Source organism: Bos taurus, chromosome 11 (genome assembly GCF_002263795.3).
Source record: "Bos taurus isolate L1 Dominette 01449 registration number 42190680 breed Hereford chromosome 11, ARS-UCD2.0, whole genome shotgun sequence".
NCBI lineage: Eukaryota > Metazoa > Chordata > Mammalia > Artiodactyla > Bovidae > Bos > Bos taurus.
Window position 1 is genome coordinate 75185327 of NC_037338.1, and position 25097 is coordinate 75210423.

General features: G+C 35.6%; 1 protein-coding gene across 5 annotated transcripts in view; it reads left to right on the plus strand.

Moving 5' to 3' along the window:
* Positions 1-25097, plus strand: part of ATAD2B (ATPase family AAA domain containing 2B) — a 142364-nt gene that overhangs the window by 93724 nt on the left and 23543 nt on the right. For 2 of the 5 annotated variants that reach the window (XM_010810207.4, NM_001206750.1), the window contains 7 exons: positions 538-734; positions 4524-4683; positions 11821-11943; positions 14710-14847; positions 18344-19027; positions 21582-21709; positions 22007-22135. In XM_010810207.4, coding sequence (XP_010808509.1) covers positions 538-734; positions 4524-4683; positions 11821-11943; positions 14710-14847; positions 18344-19027; positions 21582-21709; positions 22007-22135 — 1559 coding nt within the window. Of the gene's footprint in view, positions 1-537; positions 735-4523; positions 4684-11820; positions 11944-14709; positions 14848-18343; positions 19028-21581; positions 21710-22006; positions 22136-22360; positions 25095-25097 lie in introns of those variants that run through there. The other 3 variants (XM_010810209.4, XM_005212980.4, XM_024998662.2) reach the window with 2 other exon arrangements.

Genomic DNA, 25097 nt, shown 5'->3' on the forward strand with positions numbered 1-25097 from the left:
TTAGTTACTGTTTCCCCCCCTATGCCCTGCAGGTGCCATTTACTATCCTAACTGTGTTGTATTAAGAATATGAGAGTAGGAGACTTGTGTAAAATCAGAAGTGTTTGGGAATGGGAGGGATCAAAGGATTATTACTTGCCTGTTTAACTTTCATGCATATAAAGCAACCTTGTTTTGAGAAATAATCTTTAAATAAAGTTGACTTCAGCAAACCATATACAGGTACTTCACCTCAAGATATTTATGTTGATTTGAAATATTTCTCTTAAAGTTGTATATAAATAATATCTCAAGATCAAATTATTTAAAATTATATCATGTGCCCTTTAAAGAAGTCCTGTTGTAAGTTATTTTATAAATAATTCCCTTATGTACTTTTGTTCCCATTCAAATCTTTACTTGCTGGATTTGCATGGTTCATGTATATTTGGAATTCTGTTCTTAAAAGAACATTTCAAGGGAGTGCCAGAAAAATAATTGAGGTAGGTCATGGACCTGCCATGTTGGAATCTTAACATTTTCTTCTACTTTCTTCAGGTCTTTGTGCAATGGAGGTACTTCCACTTGCATTACCTTCTCCACCTCGTCAGTTATCAGAATCAGAGAAAATTCGGATGGAGGACCAAGAGGAAAATACTTTAAGAGAGTTGCGGTTGTTTCTCAGGGATGTAACCAAGAGGCTGGCGACAGATAAACGCTTTAACATCTTCAGCAAACCGGTGGATATTGAAGAGGTCTTGTTTCAGTAGTGTGCAAACAATGAAGTTGAACTGGCTAAAAGAAAAAAATATTGACATCTTTTTTTGGAAGGAAAAAAAGCAAAGGCATGGATGAATATTACCCCTAGCCTGTAAAATTTTAATCCATGTGATAACTACCAGTGTCATCAGCAAACATCTGGTGACTTTGGGTGAAATTAGTGACAGTTTGTATATGTCCTCTTAATTAGTACTGATCTTTGCAATCTCTTATTCTTCAACTTAAGAAGAGGATTAAAAGTTACTTTAGTGAATTGTCCATACTAGGCTATTTTTATTCCAGGATAAATCCTGCTTTCCAAAAGAATATTGGTATTAATCAATTAATACCAATTTCCCAAATTGTGTGTATATCTTACTGAAAGAGGTAGCTAAGAAACCTGAAATGTGACTTTCATTATTTTGGAAATGCCTCTGACTAAGATGCTATATGAAGTTAAGCACAGCCTGTTATTTTTCTCTAAGAATTTTCTCTGCTCCCAGTGGAAAATTTCTCACTTTCTATGTGTATTGTTTTGTGTCCTTGTGGGAGCATGATTTGTGATGATGAAAAAAGAAATTTTCCATTTGGAATCTACTATAATACTGTATAATACATTTTATTTTATTTTATCCTGGGATAATGTAGTGTGTGGATGAACACAATGCAATCTTTACTAGCCTTCTTCTTATAGTTCAGACTCCATGTTTGAACAACTTTGGTGTTTTTATTTTTAATTCTTTATTCTTTTTTAAAAATTTGAATTATGAAGTGGTTCAGAGTTTAATGTTGTGTCCTTGTTGTGAAATCTGTACTCTTGGATCTGAGCAGATTCCTTTGGAACCATTACCTCGTCTATGCCTGGGAGCTAGTGTTATGTTTTTTCCTCTTGGAAAGCCTGAATATATCTATTCTTCCACATCTTCCTTTTGGGAATAAAGGGACTGTCTAATTTTATTTGTATATTTATCCACAACACATAGTTTTTGCTATTTGATCCTTTCAGCACCACCGCAGAGGTCATTATTATGTTTGCAGTTGAAGAAACTGAGGCTTGTTGTCAAGTGACATACCAAGAAAAACATTTCTTAAAATTTGAAGCCCATGTTCTTTATATCACAGCTATCTTCCATTTTTTTCCTGCTGGAATGACAAGGCTTGCCTATTTGCTTTTACAATTAATACATATGATTCTATATTTGTGAAGCATAGTTTTTAATCTCATGATGTTTTCAGAAAATCGTAAAACTATAAGCCACCTTTAAAGGTTGTTAAAAATGTTTATTTCAAATTGTTTATGGGAGTGCTGACACTTAGTTGGTAAGGACTTGCCCCCAAGTCAGTCTCCCAGGCTGAGAATGAACCAGCTTGGTCTTTGCCCAGGAAAACATTTTCTGTCTAACCAGAAGAGATTGTCAGATTTCACATGCCATCTGTGATAGAGTAAAAGTTATATAAATGATGGTAAGGCAGTAAAAGGGGATAAAAAATGTTGGTCAGTTAAAACTTTTATTTTAGAGTTATGCTTTCTCTTTTTCCTCTTTTTTTTTTTTCTCCTCAATTTCTTTACTTCTTTGTTTGCTTTTAAGGCTGAAAACATAGGAGTCTCTGGGAAGGTTAGAGAAGGGAAACTAAAATAATAACATTTAGATAACCTAAAAACACAAAAACTTATATGAATTTGAAATGTCTAAAAACATTGAATTCCAAAGCAAACTGCAGAGAAAAAAAATGTTTAGAAAATAAGCAGTGAATTTAAAGTTAAACATAAGTGCTGAGATGTTATGGTCTTTAGTAATATAAATTTTTATAGTACAAAGGTTTATAAAATGTTTTCCACATGTACACGATACATATCAAGTGTCAGAGCCAAGAATCCAACTAATACCTTCTGAACTATTGCTTGTTGGGTAAAGCTCCACTACTCCCCTATAAGGAGATTGGCTGGCTTTTTAGCTTCTAGAGGATGAAAAATAAATTAAAACATGCACACATACCTACCTAAAATTTTAAAAACATAAATAATATGTGTATATATATGCTTATATTATTCTATAGGCACAGGCATATAGGTGTATTTATACATGTAAATATATATTATATATACAAATTTAAAAGGCATCTGTGCTATCTATAGTGAAGAAAACTAGCCTTTAATTTCATAGAGCAGAAATTACCATATTCCCAGAATTTGGTCCTGGACTGATTAAACATTTCTAAGACTGTGTTTATGTCAGAACTAATTACTTGATTTGAGATTTGCGTTGGGGAAGACAGTCCAGGCACACACACCTGGGAGATGTTGTAGGTTCAGTTCTAGACCATGGTGTAAAGTGAATATTGCAATAAAGTGAAGTTATATGAATTCTTTGGTTTCCCAGCATATATAAAAGTTATGCTTATACTATGTAATGGCATTGAAGTGAAGTGAAGTGAAAGTCACTCAGTCGTGTCCGATTCTTGGCAATTCCATGGCAATCTCCAGGCCAGAATACTGGAGTGGGTACCCTTTCCCTTTTCCAAGGGATCTTGAAGTGCAAGTTGCTCAATTGTGCCCAACTCTTCATGATTCCATGGAATTCTTCAGGCCAGAATACTGGAGTGGGTAGCCTTTCCCTTCTCTAGGGGATCTTGCCAACCCAGGGATCCATCCCAGGTTTCCCGCATTGCAGGCAGATTCTTTACCAGCTAAGCCACAAGGGAAGCGCCAGAATACTGGAGTGGGCAGTCTATCTCTTCTCTAGCCTATTCCTTCTCCAGCCTATCTGACTCAGGAATTGAACTAGGGTCTCCTGCCTTGCAGGTGGTTTCTTTACCAACTGAGCTATCAGGGAATCCCTAGTAATGGCATTATGTCTACAAAAAAAAAAAAAAAAATCAATGTACATACCCTAATTAAAAAATGCTTCATTGCTAAAAAATGCTAACCATCATCCGACAATGCAAGGTTGCCACAAACCTTCAGTTTTTAAAAAAATGTAGTATCTGCAAAGTGCAATAAAAGGAAGTGCAATAAAACAAGGTATACCTGTAGATATATAGGTGGAAGAGCTTTCTAATTGGTCAAGTGATAAAACATAAAATTTAGTGGGCAGTCATGACTAATATCTCTATTTTGGGTTTATCTCCCAGAAAAATCACACAGAGCAAAATTTATTTTTTGCTTGTAGATTTGCTTATACTTAGGGACAAGGCCAGCAAATCTATTAGTCATGGAAGCAATATCTACTTTTGTTATCTAATTGACTCAAAATGTTTGTAATGACTCCAAAGGAGTAGAAAACTCTTTCCATGAAACGATTCACCTTGGAAAACTAAAAAAGAAAAAATGTTTTTGTTTAAAGATTTTAAAGAGATCTACCCAAGAACTTCTCTAATAATATGGAAAAAAATCTGTTTCTTTTTATTTTCCTTTAAATTTTTTTTGCTTAGGTAACATTTATTGATGCTTATTGGGTACTTTTACCCATACATTTTCTTCTCAGGTATATCCAAAGGATTAAAAAAAAACAAAAGCTGACACAGTTGGTTTCATATTTCGAGATGAGAAACTCTTCAGAGTTGATTAAATATGACTTGAAACTGAAGCTTTTCATGGAAAGTATGACATAGTATCTTTAGTGGCATAAACTGCTCTATAATTTTATCCTTTATATGTAATTATTTCCTAGATATCTAGATTTAGTTTTAAAATAATTTTTATTTTTGTTTTGTGTTTTTATGAGTAGATTATATGAAATACTAATACAGAAGTAATTTTCATTAAAATACCGTGTTTGTTTTAGGTTTCAGATTATCTTGAAGTAATCAAGGAACCAATGGACTTATCAACAGTAATAACTAAAATTGATAAGCATAATTACCTGACTGCTAAGGATTTCCTAAAAGATATTGACCTCATCTGTAGCAATGCTTTGGAGTACAATCCAGATAAGGACCCAGGAGGTAAGAATGCGCTGGGCTAGGGTGACTTTGGTGATCAAAGAGAAGATAGTTTAAAATATAAATAAAACCTGCCTATATTTCAGATAGAAAAATTAGTCTTAATGACATATTAGAAATTTCTTATTGAGGAACTAAGTGTATGCTTAAATATTAAATTTAATTATTAAATTCATTTGTTAAATTACTAAAAAGTATATTTAAATTAGAGGATTTTATTATTTTTAAAATAATTTTTATCAAAGTATAGTTGATTTACAGTGTTGTGTTTAATTTCTGCTGTACGGTAAAATGACTCAGTTGTATATGCATATATTCTTCTTCATATTCTTTTCCATTATGGTTTACCACAGGATATTGAGTATAGTTCCCTGTATTGTACAGTAGGACCTTATTTTTTTTACCCATCCTGTATATGATAGTTTATATTTGCTAATTCACTTATTAAATTATTAGATAATATATTTAAATTCAAGGATTTTATGTTCAAGATTTAGTTTCTTGATTTGCTTTTCACTTTTTATACTTAGATTCTATTTTTTTCAGGTAAGATGGAAAACTGAATAATTGAGAATTTAAGATTGATTTGTTTAGTCTCCGTTACCAGTGCTGATAAACACTGGGCATTTTGGATTTCTGGAAACTTATTATAGTTAAGTTTACTTATCAAAAGACCCCTTTGGGTAGATGGACATTATCTGTTCTATAGACTGTACATATGTTTACATATGTAAACAAACATCTTATGAATGTTTTCATAACATCTTATGGAAAACCTAAATGAACTTTTTGGCCAACCCAATATAGTTTATTATTTTACTCCTAATCCCACCCTGTACTCAAATCTGTAGTCTCAGTTCTGTTAATGCCTTCCAGGGGAGACCTCCAGGAATAATCTGTAGTTAAACAAGTTGAATTTATTGATACATTGTAATAAAGGAGAATGTACATCATGGGAAATCATATAGGATTTGAGCTTGTGTTAAGTGATTTTGAGGAAAATTTAAGGAAGTAGAGCTTTGCAGTGGAACAGATGCTTTTAGGAAGTGGAAGTAATCTGGGGACTAGGTATTTTAAGAACCTGAAAAGTAAGAAGAATGGAACCAGACTAAAGTTGTGATTGGTAAAGAAGCAGCATTCATTTTACACAGGATAGGATTATATTTGGTTATTTTTGTAGGGCAGTGTTCATACTTTTGTCTGTGTTCAGATCTGATTATGGAGTGGTCTTGTTTTTATCTTGATCCATCATGGTCACAGAGTGCTATTCAGTAAAGTTGTTTATGTTTAATGTGAGTACCCAAGGCCAGTTCCCATCTGGCAGGGGTCATTCTTTTTCTCACTCTGTTAAGAATTCTGTTTCTTCAACAGGTGATATGAAAGTAAGATGCTTTTTATTTTAAAAAAATTCACTTAAACTTTTAGTTATCTAAAGATATTTAGAGTATAGTTTCTACTTTATGTCTGTATTTATGGGCAGTGGTTCTTAACTCAGTTCACTTGTTAGAATAACCTGGATTTCTCATTTCTACACAAATTGATTCTTTCTTGTCTAAATTTAGACCACAGTAAATCACATATTTTCGTTCCAAGTTAAGTGGCAGAATAAAATTTTATATAGCTGCTTTTGGTATCTTTTACTGCTTTTAATAGTTTTTAAGCTTTGTTTTAGGACATTTATCTCTTGTAGTTTTTGTTTGTTTAGGTTTTATTTTGACTTTTTATTATATATCATTTATGAGGATAAATATTTATGAGGATAAAATTTATGAGGATAAAAATGAAGAAAAAGTAACCTATAACCTATAATTCTGTTACCTAGTATTTTTTTCTTTCTCTTTCTCTCCCTCCCTCCCTCCCTCCTTTTCTCTCTCACACACATATGCACAAATACTATATGTGAAATGCATAATATTTTTACTAAAATGAAAATATAATTTTTGTAAGCTTTTATGTAATATTTTGTGGAAAGTTTGAGTCAATGTATTTCTACCATGTAATTTTTATCATATGAATGTATTATAGCTAATACCCTATTGTTGGGCATATTAGAGTTTTTAGCTTCTTTCTCTATTATAATATTGATGAATATAGGATAAACTTTGTGTATGTCCTTAATTATTTCCTTAAGATAAATTCCTTAAGGTGAAACTTCTGTATCAAAGAGTGTATAATCTCTTTTAGGGCTTTAAATATGTGTTGTTAAAACTTTCTCACAATTTAAAAAATCATCTAGCAGCATCAGGGGCACTTGTTAACCAATATAGCAGTTTTGTGTGACTGAGTGAATCTCCTTTGCAGTGTAGATGGCATCTGTAACAGGGCCACAGTTTGCCTAGTAAAGAATGGGCTGGATGTCAGTCTCCTTTGATTCCCTTGCTGGGTTCTGGGTGAAGGTACAACTGCACAAGTGTCTATAATGGCCTTAAGCAGTGTGTGAGAGTACTTGAGCACCTACACTCTCATTCTGTTAGGTTTTCAAGACATGGAGGTTACTGACATTGTGCAGTAGGTAATGAGACCCTGGGCTTTGGATGTGCACCTAGGCTTCAGTCCCCATTTTATTTCCTAGTTCTTTAGGAAATAAAGTTAAGTCCTCTAAATTTTAGTTTCCTTATCTGCAATTATGGAAAACTACTCTTCTCTTGGGGTAGTTGTAAGGATTAGATGAGAAAATATATTAGGCCCTACCTTATGAAATTGTCATTTTCATATGGTTCAACTTGAATATGTTAGCATAGTGCCTAGGATGTGATAAGTGTTCCATAAAGGTTAGTAGTTCGTATATTTGTTTTTGTTATCATTATTATTTAAATCACCTTAATTTGTCATAATTGTTTCCTTAGTGGGTACCTATACATTTACTTTAGAATGACCCTTTACTGTATTCCCTGGACCACATTTAAAATTAAATTCTATTTTGGAACAAATCTAAGGACTGCTAGTGATAAATGAATTTGAGTGGTTAGAAAAAGCCAGTAGAAAGGATCGGTCCAGATCCTTTCCCCCTCTTCTGTGTAACTTAATTATAATCACATCAAAATAATATTACTTTCATGAAAGAAGCATTGATTTCTGGTGCATAATAACCTTTTAGTATAGAATGTAGTTGTATAATCAAAGGATATGGCTCTGTCTTACAGAATTGACATGGTAGACTTGTAACTTTATTCCTTTACTGTTTTAGATGCAAAAAGTATCATATAATTCAAAAGCATGATTTCGGCTCTGTTCAGATTTTTTTCATATCTTTAGTCAAGAGCCCTGTTTTCTTTCTTAGTAACAGAACAACTTGTTATGTATTAGAAAAACAACCTCAGGGTCTGTTGTGTAGCAAGTGGAAATTACATGAATTTTGTATTACTTTTACAAGCTCCCATGAGTATTTGAAAGCTTACAGTGCTCTGTTTTACAGAACACTTGGCCGTTTTGGGAAAAAGCTAGCATATACATAGAAGACAAAAGCCAGCGTTTTGGAAGCTATATGTATTGCCTAAGTGTTTACCTGGATTCTCCCATGAGGATAACGTGGACAAAAATTAAATATGTTAACTAGAAGAATTTTAACTTGTAGGTTCTAAATGTGACCAGGTCAATATTTGACCCTAATTATTATCTCATAAATATATGATATGTTTTATGTTTAACTGTTCCCCACTGTTTGTTCTGTACTTAATGCCTCCTCTAGCCCTTAAATGTATTCACATACATACCATCATTTAGCAAATTTTGCTGAAATTTCAACCTTAAGTCTTGTAGTATTCTCGAAATCTTCTGTTTTGTACTAGATGCTTAGGAATAAAGCTCACTGATTCACTCTGGTGTTTGGAGCCCTCTATGGGTTATACTTCAGTTAAACTCATTCACATTTTCTGTTATTATTTGTAAGTACCATGTGCTATTACTGAGCTGAGTGTTTAGAATACTGTGATAGTCTTTGCCTCTTCAGATGGAGTAATACATATTGAATAATTACTGTGTGACAGATATTATGCTATATCTTATGATATTAATTTGTTAGCACTTCCTTAACAAAATGCCACAGACTGCATGCCTTAAACAGCAGACATTTTCTCATAGTTTTGGGGGATAAAAGTCCAAAATCAAGGTGTTGGCAGATTTGGTTTCTTCTGAAGCCTCTTTCCTTTGCCTTCAGATGGCAACCTTCTTGCTGTGTCCTCACATGGTCATCTTTTCTCTGTGTCTGTGCACCCCTGGTATTTCTTGTATGTCTCCAAATTTCCTCTCCACCTAAGGACAGAAGTCCGATTAGAGTAGGGCCTACTCATAGGACCTTTTACCTTGATTACTTCTTTAAAGGCTCTACTCCAAATATAGTCACATTCTGGTATATTGGGGAGTACAGTATCAACATGTGAATTTGGGGGAAGAACACAGTTTAACCCATAACAGTTTATAAATACACTACAGACTCTCTTATCTAGAAACTCACAGTTTTATAGGAATGGCAAATACCTGATTATTGGTGATTATACTAGATGGTTAAGGTAGCACAGAGGTGGCAGTTTTGAATTTTGTCTTGTGGCAGCAGCAGCTGATGATCCAATTTCATCAGGTGCATATTAGGTACATGTACAGTGTGAGCAGGGCACAGAGGAGAAGACATTACATGGAGATGAGCAGGATTTAATGGGGCATTCATTTTAGGCATGTCTCAGGCCAGGGCTGCATATCTCCAGCACTGACACAGTTTATATGTAGAAAATGTTTCATAAATGGATGCTCAATAAATGGAGATTCAGTGAGTAGACAAGTGAATGAATTTCCCACCACTCCTCCACACTCTATTTTTTCAGCCATATCCTCTTTTTCTATACCTTTGTAGACTACTTTTCTTAGCCTAAAAAAAAATTTTTTTTTGGTCATGCCATGCAGCTTGTGGGATCTTAGTTCCCCAGCCAGGGATTAAGCTTAGGTCCTAGATCCTAGCAGTGAAAAGCACCAAGTCCTAACTACTGGACTGCCAGAGAATTCCCCGCGAGTCTTAATTGGTCTTCCAACTTCCATCTTATCATTCCCTTGACCTCTGGTACTGCCTGTATTACTATACTCTTAAATACAAATCAACTCAAATCACTTTCTGTCTGAAAACCACCCAGTGGCCCCTTATCTAGAGAATTAAATCATGTTGTTTCCCTGCTTGGGTCTTTTCATTGCTCTTAGGATAAGATCTAAAATCCTTAATGTGGTCAGATTCCCGTTTGCCACTTGCTTATTGTGTACTAATCACATAGGCTACCTTTCAGTTTCTAGAAATCTCCAAGATCTTTTTATTTCAGGACTTTTTCACATGGCATTTTCTGAACCTGTACTGGTTTTTCCCTTTGTCAGTGGCTATGCTAATGCATGCTTCGAGTCTCACCTTGCTGCTGCTGCTGCTAAGTCGCTTCAGTCGTGTCCGACTCTGTGCGACCCCAGAGATGGCAGCCCACCAGGCTCCCCCGTCCCTGGGATTCTCCAGGCAAGAACACTGGAGTGGGTTGCCATTTCCTTCTCCAATGCATGAAAGTGAAAAGTGAAAAGTGAAAGTGAAGTCGCTCAGTTGTGTCCAACTCGTAGCGACCCCATGGACTGCAGCCTCCCAGGCTCCTCCGTCCATGGGATTTTCCAGGCAAGAGTACTGGAGTGGGTTGCCATTGCCTTCTCAGCGAGTCTCACCTTAAATGCCTCTAATTTAGAGAATTCTCTCCCGACTTGCCCATTCAGTATTCTGTAGATTTTGATCATAGCTGTTATATGTTTTTTGAGGGGTGAGGAAAGGGTAGGCAGAGGTGTTTCTATGTACATATGAGGTTATTTGGCTAAATACTTCTTTCCTATACTAGTCTGAAAAGCTCCTTGAAAGTAGAGACCTGTTTTGTTCACTACTGTATGGCCATCATCTGACTCAGTTCTTGGTACAGTTGACAATCAATGTTTATTGAGTGACAGTTTAGAGAAAATATATTGAAGGAAATATACTAGTGGGCTGCCTTTTTGAGTGCTGCATGTTTGTTTTTGTAAGATTTTTCACAATGAACTATTAGATGTTCTAAGAAAAGTTATATGTAAAATACATTTTTATACTTTTTGTCTTCGCTAGAGATGAAAAGGCAGATATTATTCTGTGACTTGGATTCTAGTTCTAAAAACTGTTACCAATTAAGTGACTTTAATGCATTTATGTGACTTGTAACATCTTGGAGTTGCCAGCTCTAGGGAGCACAGTTGTTATCTTGTTAATGAATGAGGACTTCTCTGTTATCTTGTTAATGAATGAGGACTTCTCTGTTAAGTGTAAAGCAGAGAGACTCTTCTTTTATTACCAGTTTTAGGTATAGTTTACCTAGAACAGAGTATGCACTTTTCTCCTAGAACTACCTATAGTTTATATCATCTTGCATTCTTAGAATGCCTTATCATATTTGTTTCTGTCACAATTTTTTAATAGGTCACCCTTGCTTTAGCATACATTATATTCTTTAACATAATTTTGACCAGTTTTCTCTTATGGAGAAAATTATGTATGGTTTTCTGAAACCTCAGTGTCTATGCATGGCAACTCTGGTGCTGGATGTATGATGAATATTCTTTATATCTTTAAATAATTTTTATTTAAAGTAATACACTTTTCAAAATTATCAAATAAAGCCATATCTTTGAGGTAATGATTTGTTAAGTAGGCTTATTACTTTGAAGTTCTAAAAGTATAATTCTCAGAGGATTGTCAACTTAATTGAGTAGTTTATTATATATTTTTGTTGTTGTTGTTTAGTCCCTAAGTCATGTCTGACTCTTGTGTGAGCCTATGGACTATAGCCCTCCAGGCTTCTCTGTCCATAGGACTTCCCAGGCAAGAATATCAGAGTGGGTTGTCATTTCCTTCTGCAGGGGATCTTCCCAACCCAGGGATCGAACCCATCTCTCCTGCATTGGCAGGTGAATTCTTTACCACTGAGCCACCAGGGAAGCCCATATTTATTTTTCACTCATCACTTTAAATGAATTTGTGTCTTATCTATAAATGCTTTTTACAGTTTTATTTAAATGTTTATGTTCTTTTACTTTTCTTCTTAAGATGCCCTTTTTTCATGTTATTTCATTTGTGTGTTTAATAAATGTATACCAACTTTTTAACAGACAAAATAATTAGGCACAGGGCTTGTACTCTGAAGGATACTGCACATGCCATCATTGCAGCTGAGTTGGATCCAGAATTTAATAAACTCTGTGAAGAAATTAAGGAAGCAAGAATAAAAAGAGGTAAGTTATAGAAGTGAACATGCTATTGAAGACTAAGAGGTCACTGAGTGTCACTGGATGGTGTTTACTTATAGTTGCTGGTATAATGAAAGTGTATCTTGAGGCCCAGCCTTTACTTAATTTCTGATACGAATATGTGTCATGTAAATTCTCAAAGATGTTTTAAAAATTTACTTTCTGTCACAATTTTAGTGCCAATTATAGAAATAAAGCAGTACTTAGTGAAATTTCTTTTGTAGGAACACATCTTTGTTAATTATGGATTTCTGTTCTTAAAGGATTTAGATAGGTTTTCATATTTGAAGAGTTTTATTTTTAACATGTAATATCTAATATTATTAAAAATTTAGGAATACTTTTTTTTTAACTTATTGGAGTTTTATGTGCAATTTTGTTAATATAAACACATAGCACATGTGTTTTGTTTGTTCAGTATATAATCCTGTCCTTGGGGAACTCATACTTTAGCAGGAGAGAGTAAGTGTAAAACAAATCAAGTGCAGTGTGGCATATGCACTAACTACAGCATATTCATCACAGAGGATAGACCTCCTGGTAGGAAACCTGGTAGGAAATCAGAGTTTGGGGAATGAATGTACAAGTGTGGTCTGTAGTGAAGTAGAGGGAAGGAGGAGGCAGTGACAAAGAAGGAGGAAGTATTGTAGGCAGACCACACAGTTCTGCAGAGACATGAAATAACGTGGCATATCTGAAGAACTGCTAACTGTTTGGCATTGCTAAAGATGTACAGACGGGTGAGAAATAGAACTCAGAAGGTGCGCTGGGTTGAGGACATTGAAGTTGTGAATATACTTTTCTTCTACTGTATTAGAGAGGCCTTCCCTGGCCATTTAATCTAATATAGGCTCTGGTCACCATAGCTTTTGTCATTTTGTTGTTGTTGTTGTTGTCTCTCTCCTCCTTATTTACAATATAAGTGCAAGTAATTGAGTGAATCAATGTCATGGACTTGGACTTTATTCTGTAGGTCTGTGTTTTTTTTAAAATGTGTGTTAATTACCCACATTAGCTTAGAACTGGGAAACTACGTTCTCTGAGAGAAGCTTGAGAAATCTGTGCTTTAACAGTGGTTTTTATGTATACTGACGTTTGAGAACAATTGTCGTAGGCAGTAGGAGTCATTGAAGTATCTGAAGCAGTGGAATGGATTGGTAAATTATTTTGGCAGCAGGGAATAGCAAGGTCTCACTATGGCAGGGTGGGAGGATGAGAGCCTAGTTAGAAAGCTGTTGGAGCCAGTTTTGCAAACATTTTGGCCGTTTCTAAAAAAGTTAAGCATAATGTTTACCATATGACCCAGCGATTCTACTCCTAGGGATCTTCCCAAGAGAAATGAAAACATATGTCCATATAAAGACTTGTACATGAATGTTCATAGCAGTATTATTCACAGCAACTAAAAACTAGAAACAACCCAAATGTCTGTCAACTGATGAATGGGTAAGCAAAACAGGGTGTATTGTACAATGACATACCGCTCAGCTATAAAAAGGAACAAGGTGCAACATGGATGAACTTTAGAAATGTTACTCTAAGTGAGAGAAAACAGTCACCAAAGACCAGATATTGTATAATTCCATTCATATGAAATGCTCACAAAAAGCCAGTCTATTATAGAGACAAAAAGTGGATTAGTGATTGCCTGGAACAGTTTCTTAAATTGGATTGCTGTGTGATTGCACAGCTCTGTAAATCTGCTAAAAATCACTTAATTGTACACTTGAAGTGAGTGATTTTTATGTTGTGTTAATTGTACCTCGGTTAAACTGTTGGAGGGTGGGGGCTGTTGGAGAAGTCCAGAGTTTTAATTAATGAAGTGGGAATGAAAGTAGGATTAACATGAGACAGTTGTGGCTGCAGGGGTGGAAGGCATTGGGAAGGAAAGAAAGAGGCAAAATTTAGCTGCCACATTACTGATTTAATGATTTAAAGAGATGCTAATACTACCAGTAGAGAGAGGGAATATATAAGGATAGGTCTTTTTCTGGGAAAAAGAGAAACCAGTTATTTTTAATTTGATCTATCTTTAGGATATGCAGTTGGTGATATCAAGTAGGCAGCTGATATAAATCAGGAGCTCAAGACAGTTTTGGATTAAAATGTGATTTGGGAATAATTATGTAATGTCAGTAGAAGCTGAAGGCATGAATGATACTTGTGGTGGAAGATGTAGATTGAAGTGAGAAGAAAAGGGATTCCAGAGATAGTCCTTAGAAACTTGGATGGTAACACTAAAGACAGCATAGAAGAAAGAGATCTGTAAAGAAAATTGAGATGGAACAGTTATTTTTATGAAGATCAATGCAGAAAAACCAAACTTACACAGTGTGCTGTAACAGCCAGCTTATATCAGATGGAAATGGTTTATATGAATGGGGTTTAGTGGCCCAGTATATGCTTATACTTTCTAAGATGGCAGAAATCATGACTTTTTGGCAATATATAATCTTATTGTCTTACAGTCATAAAAATGTGAAATGTATCCCTTTGCAAAATAAAGTTAGTCAACATGGGGCCCTTTGGGGATTAAGTGTAAATAAGCATGGCCTACCATTTTATTTTTATGATATGATATCTAGTTTCTTTCCCATCTTAAGACAAAAGGTACTATTTTCATCCAAATTACAAACTGTCCAAGTATAATTAATGACTTTAAAACTCAGTATTTCAGACTTTTTTTTTTAACCTTGTTGGTTTATTTAGCTGGGGATATTTAAATAGGTATCGCTTATCTTCTGCTTGCAGGCTTATCGGTAACAGCAGAACAAATAAATCCTCATGGTACTGGAGCTCGAAAGACAGAAACTAGAGTTGAAGAGGCATTTCGGCACAAACAAAGAAATCCAATGGATGTCTGGCACAGTTCTGCAAATAAATGTGCATGTGAGTATTTGAGATCTTGTTATCCAGCAGTGGGAACAACTGTGAATGAGGCAGAAGTGTTAGGAATTGGGCACATACACCAAAGGGCTGCCAGGAGCTTGTGGGGTAAGATGCTGAATCAGTATATTTCTTTAACCTTATTTGCTTTTTTTCTATCTCTGTTCAGTGCTTGCTGTTGTAGTTGAACTAGATTTAAATATTTTCAGCTTTAGACTTTGGGTTTTGGAAAGAGATATGCAGCCAGTAGATTATTATCCACCCCACCTTCAACCCCTTGCTGTATATTATGCAGGGTGCTCTCTTTATGGTGGGAAATGGAAACTGTGCTGTAAGAGAGTGCCTGAATTAACAGCAGGAAGTTGATTTTTCTGAGAAAAATCTATTCAGCTTTCTTTTTCTGGTTTTGTTTAAGTGAGATGTATTTATTTATTTTTCTTCTGTTTGTTTTGTTCTTTTTTGTTTGTTTTCTTTTGTTTGTTTTGTAAGTGAGGTGTATTTAGAAGGGGAAAATTCAGTGTTCTATGTTTTCCTCACTTTTCCTTATTCATGGTGATCTGTAAAAATTTCTAAAAGACAAATGGTAATAAACACAGCATCTTCCTAATGTAATCTTTATGTTTCACTAAAGATGGCCATCTTCGGATTGTGTATGCTATTCTTCTGATATAAAGGTGGTAATTCTGCTCCGGCTGTCAGTAAAGATGGCCATAATAAGTTCTTCCACCAGTGGCATTGAAGTTGAATGAATGAACCAGACTCAGTTTTTTTTTTTTTTTTTTTTTTTAATCTTGTCCTCTTTGTGATAAATGGCATTCATGTGTGAGAAAATTTGAAGGAGTTAATGGTGCATTTCGTCCTAGGAAGCTGATTAAGCTATTTGTCCTGGTTGTACCTTGAATCGTGACCTGGATTATCTAACATAACACTCTAATTTAAATGTTGAAATCCTTACATTCTCTGCAACTGATAAAAATATTTACCCACTAAAATATATTGAACATTGCTTCAACAGTTTTAATTTTCTATAAGTGTTAAAATGTTTTTTAATCTACAAATGTGAGTTTTGTTTTCTCTGACCAGTAGATGGCATATGTGACTCATCATTTGACTATTTTACATTATGTTACTTAAATTAGTATGTCTAAATCTCCCTATGGAAGAGTTGCTTTCCTAAGGTCTTAGTTTTGGGAACAAGCTCAGAGATGCTATAAAACTTGATTTTAAAGACTGTGCCTCTAAATGGGCTTTTCACAAAAAGTACCCCTGAAAAAGGTGATAGAACAGTGACTGAAACAAAAATCTTGATTCTTGTGGCACATATATAACCAATTTCTCTTATTTGACCAAAATCTCACTAAGCATTAGAAGTGATTATAAAAAGATGGGGAAAATACCTCTAGTTTGACCTCCCCACAAATAAGAACATTTTCTCTTGTCTGGGATGAAAGCATTAGAAGTAAACTTCAGAAAAGTTCCTAGCTTTTGCTTAGGGTACGAGTACGTTATCAAATAATTGAGCTGGCTCTTGATCGAGCAGGGTCCAGCCTCCTGGCTTTAGTGCTACATGACCTAGTAAGGAAAGGAAAAGGGAACCTCTTGTCACTTTGGTTGTTGGAGAATAAGCAAGGACACAATGTCAGGAGTGACTGGTCAGGTAGAAAAGCCTAACAGTTCTACATTTTAGAGAAAGAGCAAGCTGAATACTTTTCTTTCACTTTTAATATGGACTGGGTTAATCTTTCATATAAGTAATGGAATGCTTATGAATGCTCATCACTTTAGCCTGTGCTTTTAAAAGTAGACTAATATAGAAATTTCTTCTCCAATTACCCTGTAACTGTAAATTGTAAAAATAGAAATGGGGGGGAGGGAACGAATGGAGAGATGATTGCAATGATAGTACAGTTTTGAGGGCAAAATAAATTTTGAGCCAAGTCACTAAATAAGTTGAATTTTGGAAATGATTTTAGAAACCTTTGGTAGATTTATTCTTAGATCAGAAAGAAAAGTAACATTTATGACAATTTGTCATATATCTTACCTTGGTGTCTTTATAAGACTTAGTAAGGATTAAAGATAAAAGGGTGAAAAAAGTATGTAAACACACTATGTGCTGTTGATACATTATGATCTTTATCCATTAAAAGATCTTTATTCATTTTTTTTCCTAGAAAAGTGTACATATACATAATAATGTTTTAGAATTATTTTAATGGATAAAGATCACAAGTTCATATTAAGTGCTGACGTAAAGAAATGAGGGTTGTTTTAAGACCATATTCCCTTCTATTTGTCTTTCAACAGCAATTTTAAAACTATGGATTAAACATTCTCCACTTAGTGGCCCATATTTGCATTTTCTTTTTAAAATGTCTTTGCCCAGAAAGCTTTCAACATTGACATATTAAAAATATATATTATCTCTTTTTAAACTAAGCCAGATTTGACATTATTTTTATAGCCTTGGAAAAAATGAATTACTTTTACTCTGATGGCTTTCAACTAATATTCAGAATCCAGTGGTAGATGTCAGAAGTAATAAGTCTCTAGCTTAACTAGTTTGCTTTAATAACTTTTATATTTAAATTTCTTCATGCAAGTGTCCCACATTGCAAAATAGAAGTTAACTTTTCATTTTAGGGACAATGGGATCGACTTGCACAACCAACTACCTTTGATGTGGGAAATAAATATTCCTATGTCCATCATGACCTGAAAGTACCAGCTATCTACTGATAAAACTCTTGATAGTTTCTAACACCAAAGAGTATAGTCCCTGCAACTTTTGTAGGTCTCTCACTTTATATAACTGATCAAATATTTATTTTCAGTGTTTATTAATGTTGTTATTGTTGCCTTGATAGCAGAGGACTTGTTTTCTGCATATTTTCCAATAACAACTTTGCAAGAAATTGATCCTGCTAGGAGAAACATTTGTGGTAGAAGGCTAACAGGTGGCTAACCACATTGTCTAAACTTCTTAGGAAAGGAGAGGCAGTAGAGATACCTATAACTTTTGTCTCTTCACATATTCGATCATATCTTAATTTCTTTTATGGTTTAAGAGCTTTTGGGAGATCTTGCTGGCAAAGCACTCATTTTCCTGGTGGAAATCCAGGGCTGTAGTCCCAAACCTTCCAGGCAGCCTGGTAATATGACCATTTCCTAAATGTATAGTGTGCTTGGCCTTTGGGTGTTAAGAATTAGGAAAAGCAATAAAGTAGGATCTAGGGCAGTCATAAAGAGTGAGTGCTTAGTCAACTCATGCAGGAAATAAATTAAAAATATTTTCATTTGTCAGAGCTCATCCCTGACATCATATCCATTTTGTAGGTGTGAAGATTAGTCAACATGGGTGCCAAGAGCTAAGTAGTTTTTGTCTCTGTGTTACGGTAGTGTGGGTTTACTTTCTTTTGGATCTTACTTAATAAACATTTGTGAAACAAGCATTGCACCTACAAGTTCTATATATCTTTTTCCCTTCTTTGTAAAATAGTTCGAGTTCGGAGAAAATCACGGCGGCGATCACAGTGGGGTAAAGGAATTATTAAGAAAAGGAAAGTCAATAATTTAAAAAAAGATGAAGACGACACCAAATTTACTGACTATGAGAATCATATGGAGGACAGGAAATTGCTCGAAAATGGAGAGTTTGAGGTAAGCACTGACTGCCATGAAGAAAATGGAGAAGAGACTGGAGACTTATCTATGACCAATGATGAATCATCCTGTGACATCATGGACATGGACCAGGGGCAGAGGCTTAACAATGGAGCAAGCACAAAAGAGAACTTTGCATCTACCGAAGAGGAAAGTTCAAATGAGTCTCTACTCATCAACAGCAGCAGTTCTCTAAATCCAGAACAGACATCTCGGAAAGAGCCTTTCCTTAAAGAAGGCTGTCTAAATGGTGAGGCCTCCACAGACAGTTTTGAAGGAATACCAGTTCTGGAGTGTCAGAATGGCAAAGCTGAAGTAGTTTCTTGCTGTGGCAGTGGAGATAAATGTAGTTCTGAACAAAAGACTCTCCTGGAGGACCAGTCAAAAGAAAAACCAGAAACTTCAAATGAAAATCATGGAGATGATCCTGAGAAACTAGAGGCACTGGAATGTAGCACTAACGAGAAGTTAGAGCCTGGCCCTGATGTAGAGGTTAAAGATGCAGAACTGGATAAAGAAGGTAGAGCTAATGTTTTAAAATTTTTCCTGAGGTTTTAAACTGCAGAGTTAATTACATGCATATTTTATCTGGTCCCCAGTAGCAATAGTTGATGAATAATTATACCCCTTTGAGAATTTGTTGCAGTTTTCACCCCTTTTCCTAGAAAAGTGTACACACACATAATAAATTTTGGTGTATGTTTTAGAGGGTTTATTGTCCAGAAGGCATTGCTTTCCTGGCTGCTTCCTCTTCATGCTCCTGTCTGATTATTGTCCCTTTCCTAATGGATTTATGACTGAAAGCTGAATAAATCCACAGTTGTTAAGAGGATGGGATTTCTGACAGAAGGATTATTGGGATGGGGTGAGAGGTAGGTGAGAAGACTTGGATGCTATGGCAGTATGGTATATCAGAGTCATATAAACCCACATTATATTTCCACTGTTGTTTATTATAATCATGTGATTCTGAGTTAGTTGCTTGTATTTTCTGGTTCTGCGTCTTTCCATCTTCTGAATTAAACTTCAGGGTGGTATCACTGCAGGGATTAAATAAGTCTTGTATGTTAATTGCCTCTCCTGGTACCTGGCACATCCTAAGGTATATTCATGCCAGGCAGTCATTGTCAGTTGAATCTGAGGGGTGTTAATCTAGAGACACTGTTGCTTTATAAACCAGTGGTGGAAGAAAGCAGCAGAATCCTCACTGTCAAAGTGACTTGATTGTTGCTGAGTCAGAGCTCTCTGCCCACTCCTGACTTCCCTTGGATATGTGATTCCTGAAGAAGCAGTGGATGGGGGAGTTGAGGGTTTCTGGCCCTGCTTTGCTATTTATCATGATTCTTTAGCCCGTGGAGGGGTGGGGTGTATTAAGAGACAGACCTTCCCTGTTCACTGTGCATTTCCTTCCTAAACAGGTAACTAGTCTTGCACTCGATTATCTTGAAATTGTATTGTGCTCTCTAAATTGTGTGGAGTATATAGTGTTAGCCTGGGATTTGGGCTCTGTGAGAAAAGTTTTTTAATGCCAGTTTATTTGAGCTATCCAGAAGAATTAGAGTAGGATGATATTGTTCAAAGTCTTAGAATTCTTTTAATGGATAAAGAGAAAGGTACAGATTTATGCTGCCTCTTGAAAATTTTTAATATTTAATAGTAGAAAGCAGTTTTAGAAGCATTATTTATCTGGGCTATCATATAGACAGAACTTAAAAAATGTGTTGAAGCTAGAATTAAGTAATGAATGGGACAATGTGGGGAAAAGGGAGAGACTCCTGTTACGAGGCAGAATGGGTGAGTGGGTGGGGGAGTCTTTGTAATGCTACTTCACTATGAGATTTTAGTAAGCTTACAGAAAAGGTTTAAATGAATATTATGTTCAGCTAACAGCTTTAAAAGTATTTGCTGTGTAAAAGCTTCACCTGAAGTTTTCATTTGTAAGTGTCCAGGGCACTGTAACCTGGCGCAGTGGTTCCTAACTCAGGTTCTTTGACCCCCTAGACGTCCCTGGGTGAAATAATGAGGATTCGTGTGGTCTTAACAAAACTCCTAGCATATGTTAATCGAACTGGTTTTTCATATGTTAATTGAACTAGGCTTTCAGTCTAAAGGCTGTCTTTAATATAAAATTTCTCTGATACATCAGGGTATATGTTTTTGAAGGCAACATCTTGGTTCTTTTATTATTTATATAGCAGGCATTGATGAGAAAGAATTGTTTAAAGACTTGGGAATAAGAGGACTAATGCAGGAGGGAGGAGAAAGATTCTCCTTAGTTTCCCAGAACATGGGCCAGGTCCTGTGTAAGAAATGGTCCAAGTTTGTCCTTGTGGCCCCCTACCCCTGCCCGTCTCTTCTTTAGAGTACTCCTACTCAGAGCGCGTAGGGCTTAATGGTCTGCCTACCCTCCCTACCCCTCAGAGTGCCTGGTGCAGTCAGATTATACTTAGCTGCCTCCAAATTTCTGTTTTTTTCAGTATGATTGGTCTTAGGAGAATGTTGGGAGGAAAGTATTAAAATATATTAATTTAATCAAAGGTAGTAGGAAAAGACACTAGACCTTTTGCATTTTTAATGGACTTATATTTTTAAGAGAAAATATTATGTAACACAGGCAGTATAACTGAGAAAAATAAGAAATTTCAGACAATGTTGAGGAAAATGTTTTGCTTTGGGAGGCAGATATGAAGCGGGTTGGCCTTACTTTGTGTTAGCATCTGCTTTTCTATGTTGCTTCCTTTTCTTCTAGTTCTGAAAGCTCCACATTTTAAAATGATTATCATACAGAGAGTGAAGATAGTTTATAAGTCACTTCTTAGAGCTGAAGATTGCTTTTACCTCCCTTTCAGTGGATACGTTTGTTAGGTGATATTCTGGTATGACTTGGCTTTCATAGTTGTGGTTTAGTCCTCTTTAACTTAGGTTTCTTAGTCTTACCTCAAAAAACCATTTATTAATTGAAGAATAATGTCCTTATTCCAAAAAGGATTTGTGGTGGGTAAAATTTATAATAGTTTAAGCCTGGTTTTTATGAACTTTTATTTGCTGCAGTGCATTTTTTCTTTCAATTGTAGGTGCTTCTAAAGTAAAGAAATACCGTAAGTTAATTTTAGAACAGGCAAAAACAACAAGCCTGGAACTGGTTCCAGAAGAGCCATCTGAGCCTGTGCCGCCTCTTATAGTTGATCATGAGAGACTGAAGGTAAGCTTAGCTCTTCCTGGGAAGTTTTAAATGAATGGAAATAAGTTTTAGTAATTTTTTCCTTGAACCTTGGAATATGAGTACTCTAGGGCTTCTAATGAAAAAGAGTTGTTTGTGTTTTGAGGGGTTTAGAAATATGAGAATGTTCTTGGTAATAAACTAAGCCCTGGAATCTTCTAAACTAAGGGGTCAGGTTTATACCATAGCATGTGGTACCTGTTGCCTAGCATTTGAGTAGTACTGTTTCAGTGTGAACAATGAAATCAAACTTCATTTTATTCTTTTAATTTTTCTTAGAAATTGCTTGATTTGTTGGTAGATAAAAGCAACAATCTGGCTGTTGATCAACTTGAGAGATTATATTCTCTTCTTAGTCAGTGCATCTACCGTCACCGTAAAGATTATGACAAATCACAACTTGTAGAGGTAAGTGTTTAGTTCATCTGGAGAATAAATAAATATGTGCTGTTACTTGTCACAAAGTAAAGAGAAAACAAAGTTATTTTATTTTGAATTTTTCGCCAAGTAACTGAAGAGTGATTTGAAGATTTAAGATTAAGACGAATCATGAAGAGTTATAAAAATAACCTCTTTGTACCCTTTTGTCTCAGAACAGAAGTAATCTGGGTTTCTTTGTTTATCAAAACACAGAAATCCATGGGTGGCAGACACACGGAATAGCATGGCGCAGTTCTCCCCTCCCTTGCTTCTCGGCGACTTCACAGATGATGCGTATCACGTGGGCCTGTTGAATGTGAGCTGGCCTCACAGTCCATGTTACCACTACTCTCTAGGCAGCCACTACTGGTTAAAAGGGGTTGGTGTGGGCCTTGAGACCTATTGGCCACCCTAGTAATGACTGGAAGAGAACTTAAAAGTCATCTCATTTAATCAGATCTAGTCCTTGTGAAACAGCCACATGAGTGGTTGTCCTTATGCTTGAATACCATAGAAGTGAGCCATTGCCCTTCTAGACAATTCTGGGCCATAAGAAAATTTCTTATAAATACGAGCTTATATCTTTTTTTATATAATTTATATCATTAAGTCACTCTTCTGCTTTTTGAGGTCATCTGAGCAAATGTGAATGCAAAAAATGAATAAGACAAAAGTCTCTGTTCTCAAGGAACGTTTTTAATATGTTAAAGGTTTATGTGTAGAGGATGTGCCTATTCTGCATGTGTAATAAGGAATATAGGCATATCTTGCTTTATTGTCCTGTGCACATACTGAAATTTTTGCAAGTTGAAGATTTGTGGCAACACCTCCATTTTGCAACAGCATTTGCTCACTTTGTGTTTCTGTGTTACATTTTGATAATAGTTGCAGTATTTCAAACATTTTCATTATTATGGTGATCTGTGATTAGTGATCTTTGATGTTACTGCAAAAAGATTATGACTTTCTGAAGGCGCAGATGATGGTTAGCATTTTTTGCCCACAAATTTTAAAATGTTAAAAAAATTAAGGTGTGTACATTGTGTTTTAGACATAATGCCATTACACAGTGTATGTAAACACAACTTTTATTTGCACTGGGAAACTAAACAATTTATATAACTGCCTTTGTTTTTTGTCTGGAAGGCAGCGTCTCCAGGGTATGCCTGCATTAGGCTTCCCAGGTGGCTCAGTGGTAAAGAATCTGCCTGCAGTGCAGGAGATGCAGGTTCAGTCCCCGTGTCAGGAAGATCCTTTGGAGAAGGAAATGGCAACCCACTCCAGTATTCTTGTCTGGAAAATCCCTGGTGGGCTACACAATCCATGGGGTCAAAAGCGAGTCAGATACGACTCAGCAACTAAACAACAGCAATGCCTGTATTATACTTGAATCAAAGCAAGGGTGCACTTAAAAGTTATTTTGTAATCATATTTTTCTGTCACATTTTTATGAATCTGTACCAACCTTATATAATAATGTAGAAACTATATAACAGGAAAGCAAAAATGAAAAAATAAAAACATCACCCACATACCACCATCTGGAGGAAACTAATCATTGTTAATCTCTTAGAATATTTTCCATCCTTTAAAAATGTCTAGATGTACATAACATGTATATAAGTATGGATGTGTATTTAAAAGTTGGGATAGTATTGTATATTCTGTTTCATAACTGGACTTTTCTCCTACTCAGTAACATATGATGAAACATTTAGCAGGAGTAATTCTGATTGATCATTTATATAACCTTTTGATTAGATGATAATCTGTTAGTATACCTTATTAGTTCTGTAGAGATGTAGGATATAATTTCTTTGGAGGTGTTTTGGGTGGCGCAGTGGTAAAGAATCCACCTGCCAAAGCAGAGGCACAAGAGATGGGGGTTTGATCCCTGGGTCGGGAAGATCCCTGGAGTAGGAAGTTGCAACCTGCTCTAGTATTCTTGGCTGGGAAATCCCATGGACAGAGAAGCCTGATGGGCTATAGTCCATGGGATCCCAAAGAGTCAGACATGACTGAGCACACACACATTTATTTTTCATAAAGAGGGAAAGGAAAACCAGATGTCTTAGATGTATTTGGCATTTGCCTGTCTGAATGTAATGTGTGGGGTAGAGTTCTTTACTTTTTTTAAATTCTAGAACTTCTTTGTTCACATGATGATATTTGATTATCATGAATGGACTGAATACTCTTCAGCAGTGAAACATTTTTCAGTCTGGGTCTTGGAACCATATAATCTTGGGGCCTCATTTAGAAGGGAAGGAAATCTATAGCAGAATCACCAGTGAGTGGCATTCCTGGGGGTGGTGGCATTGACTCTTCCTGGCTTTTTTTTTCCTTTCTAAATTTCAACTCTAATTGAAGTGAACAGCATTGGGAACAAGGTGCATTCTACTTTGGGTACAAGTTTTACATATGGAATAGATTCATTTTGCTTTGGGAGTTGAATATAATGAGGACTTCCCTGGTGGCTCACATGGTAAAGAATCTGCCTGGAATGCTGGAGACCCAGGTTCAATTCTTGGGTCGAGAAGGTCCCCTGGAGAAGGAAATGGCAACCCACTCCATAATGAGTAGGGAAGTGTGTAGGCTTTGGAGTGAGGCTACCTGTATTCAAATCCTGACTCTGTATTCAAATCTTGACTCTGCTATTTACTTCCTGGCAAATTATTTATATATGCAAATTTCTTAATAAAATATCTGGTATAACAAGAACTCGTTGCTAGCGTCATCCTCATTAGCCTAAATGTAAAATAGGAGGCATTTGGAAATGTCTAGAGCAGATAGTCTTACACAGTAACTATAGTATTATAATCAGGAATATATTTAAAGCTTAACTTTGTATCTAAAATTCTTTCTTGAGAAAGTTGATTTGAAGTGAATTTTTCCGTAATGCTTTTGTATTTCCTTTAATAGGTAACTTGTACTTTTTTCCTCCCCCTTA